The 12,087-nt window shown below is 44.8% G+C and overlaps 1 protein-coding gene across 1 annotated transcript in view; it reads right to left on the reverse strand.

The window, feature by feature from the left end:
- Positions 1-12,087, reverse strand: part of GNA11 (G protein subunit alpha 11) — a 28,809-nt gene that overhangs the window by 8,194 nt on the left and 8,528 nt on the right. Inside the window, exons 2-5 of the mRNA XM_015824642.1 lie at positions 9,079-9,263; positions 7,682-7,836; positions 3,980-4,108; positions 447-576 (exon numbers count right to left, since the gene is read on the reverse strand). Of these exons, the coding sequence (XP_015680128.1) occupies positions 447-576; positions 3,980-4,108; positions 7,682-7,836; positions 9,079-9,263 (599 nt within the window). The remainder of the gene's footprint in view (positions 1-446; positions 577-3,979; positions 4,109-7,681; positions 7,837-9,078; positions 9,264-12,087) is intronic.

The raw sequence follows: 12,087 nt of genomic DNA on the forward strand, positions 1-12,087 counted from the left end.
CCCCCGTTGACTTTGCTTGCCAGAAGGCCGTAAAAGGGGATCGCGTGACCCGGGGAGACCGCGACCGTCGTAAATACGAGGCAGTTGCCACGCGTCTTGAATTTTGATCGCGTGATCGCGGAGATGCTACCACAGTCCTTCCTGTGAGAAACGGTCAGAGGTCACTTCGTTCAGTGGCTTGGAACAGTCACTAAATGAACGGTTGTAAGTCAAGGACCGCCTGCGTATTTGTTCTTAAGTCGTTTTGCTCACTGGTGCTGCAGGGCGAAAGGTCACAAATGTGGAAGAGCGGAGAGGAGCAGAGAGAGAAAAGGCACAGTCGCTAGGATGTCCCAAGTCATCTCTTTTAAAAATATTGGACAAGGTAAGAGTTTTTCGGCCTCTTTGCCGTCGCGGCCCGCCAAACGCCGCACGCCAATGCCGGCAATGCCAGCAATTTTGCTTACCTCGTTGTCGGATTCCACCAGGACTTGGTCGTATTCACTAAGAGCTACTAAGAACATGATGGAAGTTACATTTTCAAAGCAGTGTATCCACTTCCTCCTTTCTGACCTTTGCCCTCCAACATCCACCATTCTGAAGGGACGAGGGAAGAAAAAATAAAAAGCAGTGAATGCTTGCTGATTGGTCAATGCTCCCTATTCCCCAAGCCCCCCCCCAAAAGAGTATCCAATACATTTGCAGCAGAATTTGGGGGGACCAGCAAGGCTGGTGTGCAAAAGATAATCATGTAGCTGCAGGGCTCTTCAAACTTGGCCCTTTTATGACTTGTGGACTTCAACTCCCAGAATTCCTGAGTCAGCCATGCTGGCTGAGGAATTCTGGGAGTTGAAGTCCACAAGTCATAAAAGGGCCAAGTTTGAAGAGCCCTGATGTAGTGGCTTTCCGTGAAGCCGAAAACGAAATACTTATTTCCTTTAGATTCCCTGTGACAATCCATCTTTTTTGTGGAGGCTTCTAGCCTAACATGCTACTAATATATTGCCACTAGGTCAGGAGTAGGCAACCTTGGCTCTTTTCTGACTTGTGGACTTCAACTCCCAGAATTCCTGAGTCAGCCATGCTGGCTGAGGAATTCTGGGAGTTGAAGTCCACAAGTCAGAAAAGAGCCAAGGTTGCCTACCCCTATATACTAGGTGAAAGAACAGGAAACTGATCACTGTGTCCAGCTTTTATGCAGAAGCTCTTCCCAAGTATCACTGTACTAAGTGAGACCAAGCTTGAGGTACTGCATATAAGGGGTTTCCAACCTTGGCAACTTTACGACTTGTGGACTTCGGCATAGCTGGCTGAGGAATTCTGGGAGTTGAAGTCCACAAGTCATAAAAGGGCCAAGTTTGAAGAGCCCTGATGGAGTGGCTTTCCATGAAGCTGAAACAAAGTAATTATTTCCTTTAGATCCCCTGCTACAATCCATCTTTTTTGTGGAGGCTTCTAGCCTAACATGCTACTATTACATTGCCACTAGGTGAAAGAACAGGCAACTGATCACTGTGTCCAGATTTTATGCAGAAGCTCTTCCTGAGTATCATTGTACTAAGTGAGACCAAGCTTGAGGTACTGCATGTCAGGGGGTTCCAACCTTGGCAACTTTACAACTTGTGGACTTCGGCATAGCTGGCTGAGGAATTCTGGGAGTTGAAGTCCACCAGTCGTAAAGTTGCTAAGGTGGGACACCTCCGCTGTGTATGACTCTAGTCCAGGGGTAGGACCAACCTTGGCTCTTTGATGACTCGTGGACTTCAACTCCCAGAATTCCTCAGCCAGCGTGGCTCAGCTTGGAAACCTCTCCCTGTCCCCTCAGCATTGCTGGCTCAGGAATTCTGGGAGCTGAAGTCCATGAGTCATCAAAGAGCCAAGGTTGCCTACCCCTGGTATAGTGGGTTAAAAACACTGAGCTAGAAACCAGGAATCTACTGGTGTGAGTTCTAGCCCCCTAACCCCCCCCCCTTTATGCGTAAAGTCAGCTGCTATTCCAAACAATCACCAGGAATCCATTGACTTGAACGCTCCTCCCAAAAAGAGATTCAGAAGGTGCCTTCATTTCTCTTTCGGAAGATTAAGAAAACCTTCCTTTTTTTCCCCAAAAAGAGTTTTTAGCTCCAGCTGATCGGCATAAGACACTTCCCCTGTATCTGTGTATTTTTGTTTTTATCTTTAACTGATTTATTTTATTAGTTACGGAGATTTGGTTTGTTATTACTCTGTAGTCCACTGCCCAGAGTTTGATGACTGAGGTGGTTGGTTAACAAATATGAGAGACAGACAGACAGACACAAGACAGGCCCAGGATTGAATGACTAATTCTCACTCTTCAAAACAAGAGCGCTACTAAACCCAGTAACCATCTCAAAATGCGTAATTCAAAAGCGTCTTTTGGCTTTCTCTCCCCAGGTTTGATAGCCATATATTGCCATTGGGAAAACGGCTGCTTTATTGTTATGATCCTTGTTGTCATAGAAATCCTCCCTAATCTTATCTCTGTTTGCCATTGTTTTCCTCCCTAAGATTGATCTCCTCTTTCTGTCTCCAGCAAGCTCTACCATGTTTATCTATTCCTCAGCCCAAAAAAACAAATACATCCCCCACCTTCATTTCTTCACAGTCAACAGCAAATTCACACCGGGTTTTATCTTTTTAATATTTAACATGAACTCAAATTAGTCACTTCCCATTGTTGTGTTTATAATTAGGTTTTCTAGCTCTTCTTTACTTTCATCCAAGAGTAACCGGTGTAATCTTAAGCAACTCGGCCACAATAATTTCTGATGCCCACTTTTCTAATCCTGCCCATTCTTATAACTCAACTGTAATTTGCAAAGATGGCGATAACATGAATCTCTGCCTCGCTTCCTTACCTGTTCTGAACTGCTCAAAGTTCAGCAGCTTCTAATTCCCCTAAAGCAGGGGTGTCCAACTTTGGCAACTTTGAGACCTGTGGACTTCAACTCCCAGAATTCCCAGCTAGCTGGGGAATTCTGGGAGTTGGAAGTCCACAGGTCCTAAAATTGCCATGGCTGGATACCCTGCCCTAAATGGTACTACAAAAACCAAGTTTTCTGATTCACAATTAGTCTTAATCTCTTCTACATTCTGGCATAAACCAATTAATCATATATAATCAATAAACAAAAGTAAGCCACCCTGCACTGTCTATCCTTTCCAATGGTCACATCATTTTGTTCCATATTTTTGGATAACACTTGACAACATATTTGTTTGTTCTTACTTTAACTCTTCTCCTAACATTTAAATGGGCGTTACAACTGCGCCTGTATTGTCTTACTGTACTGCCTGTCATATCTCACTTTCCGGTGACGTCAAATTTAATTTCTCTATAAATGTTTCTATGGTAATCCTGTTTCCCACTAAATGTTTCTGTATACCAGTGTTTCTCAACCTTGGCAACTTTACGATGTATGGCCTTCAACTCCCAAAATTCTCCAGCTAGCAACACTAGCTGGAGAATTCTGGGAGTTGAAGTCCACACATCGTAAAGTTGCCAAGGTTGAGAAACACTGCTGTATACTTTCTCCATCTTCCTTCTAACAGGCCTGTATTAAAGTCCTTTTCTTAATTATTCTTGAGGAGTTTTACCTTGGCTGCACATTTTCCGATTTTTTTAAATTTTATTTTATATTGCTTTTCTTGTCCTTTTCACGTTTGAAGTTTCCTGGTTTCTGGCCTTGATGCCTTGACCACTAGACCAAAATTGGCTGCCATATGAGCTGATGTTATAGAGGGGACTCCTGATGACATCGTGGTCAGGGTCATAAAAGCTAGAGAGCTCTTCCACCACATTAAAGTGACAATCTCTTGGAAAGGCTTCATTTATCAACAAGACACGGAGACACATGGTAAGAAAAGGCATTTGTTTCCCCCACTGGCTAAAGCCCAAATTCCACAGACACATGTTACCTTATTATGCTTTTACATAAGGCACACTATAAATATCAAGATGCCCGTGAACGAAAATTACCTGAATATAATGTTCTCGAGATCAAAGGGGTATTCTATGATCCCAGTGGTTGGGACTCTGACCCGCAGGACGTCTTGTTGGGTTGGGAGGTACCCTGGGGTGGCAATACGATCCACATCAGTAAGGTAGCTGCAAAAAGCACGTGTGAGGGAAAGATTAAAGAGGATTAAGTTTGGCCGCCACATTACGTGCCTTTGAAGAGAGAAGATTATAACACAAAATGATAAAAGAGCCCCCGACACAGAAGGACTGCTCAGTTGCTCAAACTTTCAAGACTGGTTTCCAACAATATCCTAGATCCAAGAACTTAGAAAAGTGATGGCGAACCTATGGCACGCATGCCAGAGGCGGCACTCAGAGCCCTCTCTGTGTGGGCACACCTGCCGCCACCGCTGCCAGCTCGCGCAGGTCCATTAGGCCGCTGCTTGTGCCCGGAGTGGCAGCCCCACCCAGCACAAAGGAGGCGAAGCAGCTGGCTAGCAAGCTCAAGTAGAGGTAGTAGAGAGCGCCCCCCATGCGTTCGCTGGCCTCTGTGTACAGGGGCTGATGGTGTCAGGCAGAAGCTGCCCCTGCCTCGCCTTGCCCCGCAGCAATGGCACCCCCACTCTACCCTGACTCACCCTGCAGGACGAGCCTCCTGCCCATCGCCCCATCCACCAGAGACCCTTTGGATCTCCCCCAATCCTGCCCAGCCCCCATAGGCGTCCCCCCACGAGCAACATCAAGGTGGCCACGCCCACCCCCACCCAGTCTGCCATGACCACCACAGCCACCCCCACCCAGTGGGCTACGCCCACGCCCACCCACCCCCCCTGAGGGCACCACAATGCTGATGCGGCCCTGGCACTTTGCGATAAATAAGTGGGTTTTGGGTTGTGGTTTGGGCACTCGGTCTCTAAAAGGTTCGCAATCACTGACATAGAATGTATATATTCTCTGCTTGTCGCAAGGCACAAATGTTCCCAACCTCCAAAAGAGCGGGTTTGTAGTCTTCGTCCCTCTCTTTACTCTCCCTCCCTATCTTTGTTCTCCTTATCTCTTTTATCTAACTTCCCATCCTCTGCAAAGATAGGACTTCTCCTGCTAACAATTCACCCAAAGACAAAACACAGAGCAAAGGACGTGGCTGTGAATTACAGCAGGGCTCTCCAAATTTGGCAAGCCTGGCTGGGGAATTCTGGGAGTTGAAGTCCACAAGTCTTTAAAAAGTTGCCACGTTTGGGGTGATACTGAATCTATAGTATCAGCTACTTCCTTCTGAAGAGACAGGAGATTTAACAGCTCTCTTCCTATTCCTAACCTGGCTCGACCTTCCCTAAATTGGTGGAGCTGTAAGTCAGTGGTGGCGAACCTATGGCACGGGTGCCAGAGGCGGCACTCAGAGCCCTCTCTGTGGGCACTCGCACCGTCGCCCCAGTCCTAGGCCTTCAGCTGGGTTTTATAAAACCTTTTCGCTTTAGGCTTCCGACGCCATGTGCAAAAAAAAAAAAAGATTCAATCAATCAGTCACTTTCAACTTCTCGTGGGAAAAAAAAGATCTTGCAAAATTGGAATTGATTGACTGAACTTTTTAGTCCCACCCAGCCTGCCATTACCACCGCAACCACGCCCACCCAATGGGCCACACCCAGCCAATGGGCCACACCCATCCGGCACCCGACGATGCGTAAGTGGGTTTTGGGTTGCAGTTTGGGCACTCAGCCTCTAAAAGGTTTGCCATCACTGATGTAAGTGAATGAGAAGGATTTCCTCCTCCAGCAGCTATTCTATTGATATGCAAGGAAGAGAGGGTGGTACATTTCATTTTTTTTTTCACCAGCCAAATGTTTCCAGTCCAGGGGTGTTAGGAATTGCACACAGCTGGGTATCCCACTCACACAACTGGATGCATGGACCAAGGACTCTAATTTGGGTGCTATTCAGAGGCACAATGCAGAAATGAACCTGAGATCCTGAGGCCTGTCAGATTTCAGAAGACCTATTGATCAATACAAACAGCGAAACTACAACCTTATCCAGACCACAGCAAAAGATCAAGAGGGAAGGACCATCACCATAGAGCAGGGGTCTTCAAACTTGGCCCTTTTATGACTTGTGGACTTCAAGTCCCAGAATTTCTCAGCCAGCGTGCCTGCCTGAGGAATTCTGGGAATTGAAGTCCACAAGTCTTAAAGTGGCCAATTTTGGAGACCTCTGTCCTAGACTGTCTAGCCCAGGGGTCTTCAAACTTGGTCCTTTTATGACCTGTGGACTTCAACTCCCAGAATTCCTCAGCCAGGCATGCGTGCCTGGCTGAGGAATTCTGGGAGTTGAAGTCCACAAGTCATAAAAGGGCCAAGTTTGAAGACCCCTGCCACAGAGGCATATGGGTCCTGTGTAGCTCCTTCAATATGACTATCAATATCAAGCAGATTAAGACCGCTAAATCTTAAGTCCAAATATTTTCTTCCACCCCCACCAATGTTGCCTCAACACCCATTTTTCCTCACCATTTTCCTCCAATGTAAAGCCAAGGAGCGCAAAAGGCAAATATTTTCCTATGTCCAGAAAGTGGGAAGTCACAATCTACTCTATTTTGCCCTAATTTGTTTCATTCTGAGCACCAACGTTCAAAAGGAACAGGGACAAATTGGAGCAGATTCAGAGGAGAGTTAGCAAAATTCAAAGGAGACTGGAAACCAAGCCCTCTACAGAAGGATTAAGGGACCCAGAAGGCCTACAGAAGGCACAACTGAGAGCAGATGCATCAGTTGGTCAAATGCATAATACTGTAATAATGTAAGAGCTTGTTACATAGGAGGAATGGTTTCTATAGTCCCAGAGGGAAGTACCAAAACCAACGTATTAAAACTACACAGAAGGGAATGCAGGCTAGTCAACAAAAGGAACTTCCCAAAGTCCGTCTTCCTTTTTAAGTTTTCAGGAAGGGAAGATATTGCAATGCTTGAAACATTTTCAGAGGCGACGTGGGAAGCTTTCATGTTTCTTTTTACGGGCTTTTTCATTGTTCCTTTAAGATAGGCTCATAAGGATATTTATTTGGGGCATTTTGGGAGAAACCTGGAAGGCAATGCTTGGATGTTTTCAGAACTGTTGAATACAATATTAAAGAGGAAGGATGTGCATTTACAGCAAGAGCGCTTATTTGATTTACAGCTTTCAAAGATCATGCTACTTACAATTTGATGGCAAACTGGGTCATTCTTAGCGGTCTAATTTTTAACCTCTTGTTACAATTTTTGAAAAGTTGACGGACATCAAAGTAAATTTAAACCATCCCAAAATTGTAGCCCTATTGACTCTGATGAAATCATCGTATCTCCAATCATAAAGGTGCTCCTCAATTTACGATCGTTTGTTCAGTGACCTGCCTTCCAACTACTACTACTACTACTACTACTACTACTACTACTTCTTCTTCTTCTTCTTCTTCTTCTTCTTCTTCTTCTTCTTCTTCTTCTTCTTCTTCTTCTTCTTCTTCTTCTTCTTCTTCTTCTTCTTCTTCTTCTCCTCCTCCTCCTCCTCCTCCTCCTCCTCCTCCTCCTCCTCCTCCTCCTTCTTCTTTTCTCCTTCTCCTTCTTCTTATCATCATCACCATCACCAAGACTTATTATTATTATTATTATTATTATTATTATTATTATTATTATTATTATTATTATTATTATTATTATTAAACAAAGTGAGAGTAAGTTGGCTTACTATTTAGCGGAGTCAGAGAGCTGGTATTCTCGCCGCCGGTCATAACATTCTTGGATTCCTGGGTCATTCCACAATGTCTTAATTGCACTTACGTAGGGTTGTTCAAAGGACGAAACCTTTTCTACATCCACTTTTCGGATCAGTAGTGCATTGGCCTTCATTCGGGATGAGAAGAGAGAGCAAATTTGGCGTTAATGGCTTACTCAGACCTTATTCCCCGCCCTCTCAGCAGGAACGGCCTTTTATTTATTCATTTCCTTTTCCTATCCTATTGCTGGAGCTACATGATAACGACAGCAACACAGCAGGAGGATCCAGTGCAAAATTCAGCTGATGGTCAATCAGCAGTTGTTCTCCCCCCCTCCCCCGAGCATTTCCATCCATAAAAAGCACCCTTTCCTCTAAGACCAGAGGTGTCCAACCTTGGCAACTTTTAAGATTCCCAGCTGGGGAATTCTGGGAGTTGAAGTCCACAGGTCTTGAAGTTGCCAAGGTTGGAGACCCCCAGTCTAGACTCATCGGACATGCACCATCCAAAAATATGGCACCCAACAAACTGGGATAAAAGAGATGAAAAAAGGGGTTTTGTCTCACTACCTAGGGACAGACACTCAAGCAGTCCTCGATTTACAACCGTTCATTTAGTGACTGTTCCAAGTTACAACGGCATTGAAAAAAAGTGACTTATGACCATTTTTCACACTTACGACCCTGGTCACCCTTTCCTCACTATGTTTATGACAGTCGCAGTGTCCCGGGATCATGCGATCCGCTTTTGCGACCTTTTGATAAGCAAAGTCAAGGGGGGAAACCAGATTCACTTAACGGCCGTGTTTACTAACTTAACAACTGCAGTGATTCACTTAAGAACCGTGGCAAGAAAAAGTCGTAAAGTGGGGCAAGCTCACTTAACGAACGTTTCACTTAGCAGCATAAATTTTCGGCTCAACTGTGGTCGTTAACGCAAGGACTACCTGTACTTTGGTTTCTTACGAAACAAAAGCCAACTTCTGAATCTAGTTTACGCTGCTCTTTGGGAGGGTCTCTGGATTATTGGAATCTGCACGCCTTCACACACACACACACACACACACACAAACTGTAAACTGGACAGGACAAAGAAATGCAGAGTACTCAAGTCCTTTGGCCACCTAATGAGAAGGAAGGACTCACTGGAGAAGAGCCTGATGCTGGGAAAGATTGAGGGCAACAGAAGAAGGGGACGACAGAGAGGTGGCTGGATGGAGTCACTGAAGCAGCAGGCGTGAGCTTAAATGGACTCCAGAAGATGGTAGAGGACAGGAAGGCCCGGAGGAACGTTGTCCATGGGGTCGCGATGGGTCGGACACGACTTCGTAACTAACAACAACAACAACAACTGTAGCGCTAAGCCTCACCTTATTTTGCTCATATTTGTATAGGATCTTTAAGGTCTCCATAGCCCTGATCATTGACTGCATGGCAGTGAAGATATTCTGGTACACCAGCTTGGTGAAACCCTTTTTATCCTCTTCAGAGTAGCCCGAGCCGTGGATTATCCGCATCTGTTTAATGAAGGTGCTTTTCCCACTTTCTCCCGTGCCTGAAAAAGAAATGTGGGGACAGAATAGGATAAAGTAGATTTTAAAAAAAAAAAAAAAAACCCTTGAAATGGAAGTTTTATTTTCTCTTTGCTTTATTCTCTGGCATGAATTTTTATAATACAATTTGTTTTTAAGAGTCGGCCGGGCAACACGGGAATAAAGCAGCCTACAAAAGACTTGTAAATAAAATGGCAGGCTTATAATAGAAGCTGGCACTTCTTTTTTGAAACAGGAGGAAGGTTAATTCTATGTTCCAATCCCGGCGGTAAAAGATCCTCACATCAACCCTTCAGCGGAAGGACTAAAAAAAAAAACTTTTGTCACCCTTCAAATCGCCCCACCCTGTAGTGAAAAGCTGCTCTTTATGCATTGTCTTCATTGAAAGAAGAAAGTGAGAATGAAGAAGACAAACAGCATACCTAAGTTTACCATGGAGACAGGAACATATTTTACATGACTTCTGTGATAGGAGAAAAAAGCATTTTGTACATGCGCCAAGGCACCGTGGGATCATGAGATCAAGCATTGCCACTGAAACTAGCTCTGGCACCTAGAAATGACATTTAACGTGTTTGGTTCCTTGGCTGCATTTATAAAATTGGGCAAATTACAGGCTCTCATAAATAATACGATAAATGATAACTATTCCAATTATTTGATCACTTTTCTCAGTTGCTGTTCAAACAGCTTTCTCCCAAACCATCTGACTGATCACCTGTCAAAAATCCACTTTCCCTAGCTGACTTTTCACAAAGATGGAACACCATATTTTAATTGAGCTAACAACGCCGTGGAACATTTGAAACATGCTGTGTGATTTTTTTAAAAAAAATCTTCAAAATGGAAGGTTTTAAGAGGCACGCTTGTTACACCTTCTGGCATGATCCAAGGCTGTTACAATATTGTTACTGTTACAATGTTGTTATCCAATATTGTTACAGTATCTATTTAAAAAGAAAAGCCAGCATGCAGAAGCTGATTTGATATACTGGCGAACCGCGCAATCCCCAATTTTAATTTCGTCTCAAAGTTTTATCCAGAAAGGCTGTTGTGTACACCTCAGAAATTAGTCATCTAGAAAAACAAAAAGAAGCTCTTCTAAGCCTTTGGCCTAAAAATCACTTCCTTTAGAATATTTTATTTTGCTCTGACTATTCACAAAAAGATCCAACATCACCTGGTACTTTGTCACTCCAGCATATTTTGGCTAACTCCTAGCGACACCTTAGTCCCAGGTTCAGTTAGGTGACAGGTCCCCCATAAGGCCCTGAAAATTAGCCTCCCTTTGGCCAGTCTTCTACAGTGATTGTGTTTGTTGTGAGAAAGGAGGGGCTGCAACGTTCTGTTGATTTGTACATCTAATTCAGGGGTAGGCAACCTTGGCTCTTTTATGACTCGTGGACTTCAACTCCCAGAATTCCTGAGTTGAAGTCCACGAGTCATAAAAGAGCCAAGGTTGCCTACCCTTGGTTCTAATTCTTTACTCAATCACTTTTGACACTTTTTCTCATTCAAAAAGTAAGGGCTTTGGAATGAAATTCCAAACCATAGTTTACCATTATGAGAATTGTGTGAGGAACATACATACGTATTTTTCAGGTACTTCTGTGAGTGGTTTAAATGAAGCCAGTAACTTTATTTTAGGTATTTATATGTTGCTTCTCAATAGCACTCTGAATATTTGAAACATTCCTTGTACATCCAGCTTACACTCCTTGACCTTGTTTAAGTTCTGCATTGCTGCCCTATCTTTCAAAATATTTTCTCTTTCTTTCCTGACCAAAACTTCAGCTCTTCCAATTTTACATGTTTCTCAAACCTTCAATCACGTGCTAAAAACCCATGCAAATGTGAGTTAATTATCACAGCCTATTTAAAATGTAATCCTTTTCCAGCAGTGAGGCAGACTGGGAATAAGTTAAGATTCTACATTTCTGTGTTATTTGAATGAAACCCTTTGAAAGCAGCCGTGTCCCTTCGCGTATAAAGATATTTCTATTCCATCTCATTCAAAGGCTCCTGGGTTGGCCAATAAATAAGTTCACAAACTTTACTGGAATGGCAAGACTTTGAATGAGCCAATAAATCCAGGTGTGTCTATGTATGTATGTGTTGTATGTAACTATTGAAAATATATTCAATGCCCATGATCCCATATTAAAAACTTTAGGAGGCAGTATCTTCTTCTTCCTCATATCTCTCTCCTCACAATTAGGCATTCTTGTGCAAGATAAAATAATTTTGAATAACCACTAGATCAGTGATGGCGAACCTTTTAGAGACCGAGTGCCCAAACTGCAACCCAAAACCCACTTTTTTATTGCTGGGTGCCAGGTGGGCGTGGCCCACTGGGTGGGCATGGCTGTGGTGGTCATAGCAGATTGGATGGGTGTGGCCAAGGTGGGCGTGAACACCTCAGTGTTGCTTGTGGGGAGGGACGCCTGTGGGGTCCGGGCAGGGTTGGGGGAGATCCAGGGGGTCTCTGGCAGGTGGGGCGGTGGGCAGGAGGCTCGTCCTGCGAGGTGAGGCGAGGCAAAGCGAGGCAGGGTGGGGGTGCCATTGTCACAGGGCAAGGTGAGGCAGGGGCCGGGGCGGCTGCTGCCTGACACCATCGGCCCCTGTACACAGAGGCCAGCGAGCGCATGGGTGCTGGGATGCATCCGGCCACGTGGGACCTCGGCGAGTTAACGGGCAGCTAGTTGAAGAGGGACGGTTGCCATCTCCGGGGCATGGTGCGCGTGCCCACAGAGAGGGCTCTGAGTGCCACCCCTGGCACGCATGCCATAGGTTTGCCACCACTGCACTAGATGCCAGCACCAAGCC

This window comes from Protobothrops mucrosquamatus, unplaced genomic scaffold, assembly GCF_001527695.2.
Source record: "Protobothrops mucrosquamatus isolate PMUCROS unplaced genomic scaffold, P.Mucros_1.0 scaffold2302, whole genome shotgun sequence".
NCBI lineage: Eukaryota > Metazoa > Chordata > Lepidosauria > Squamata > Viperidae > Protobothrops > Protobothrops mucrosquamatus.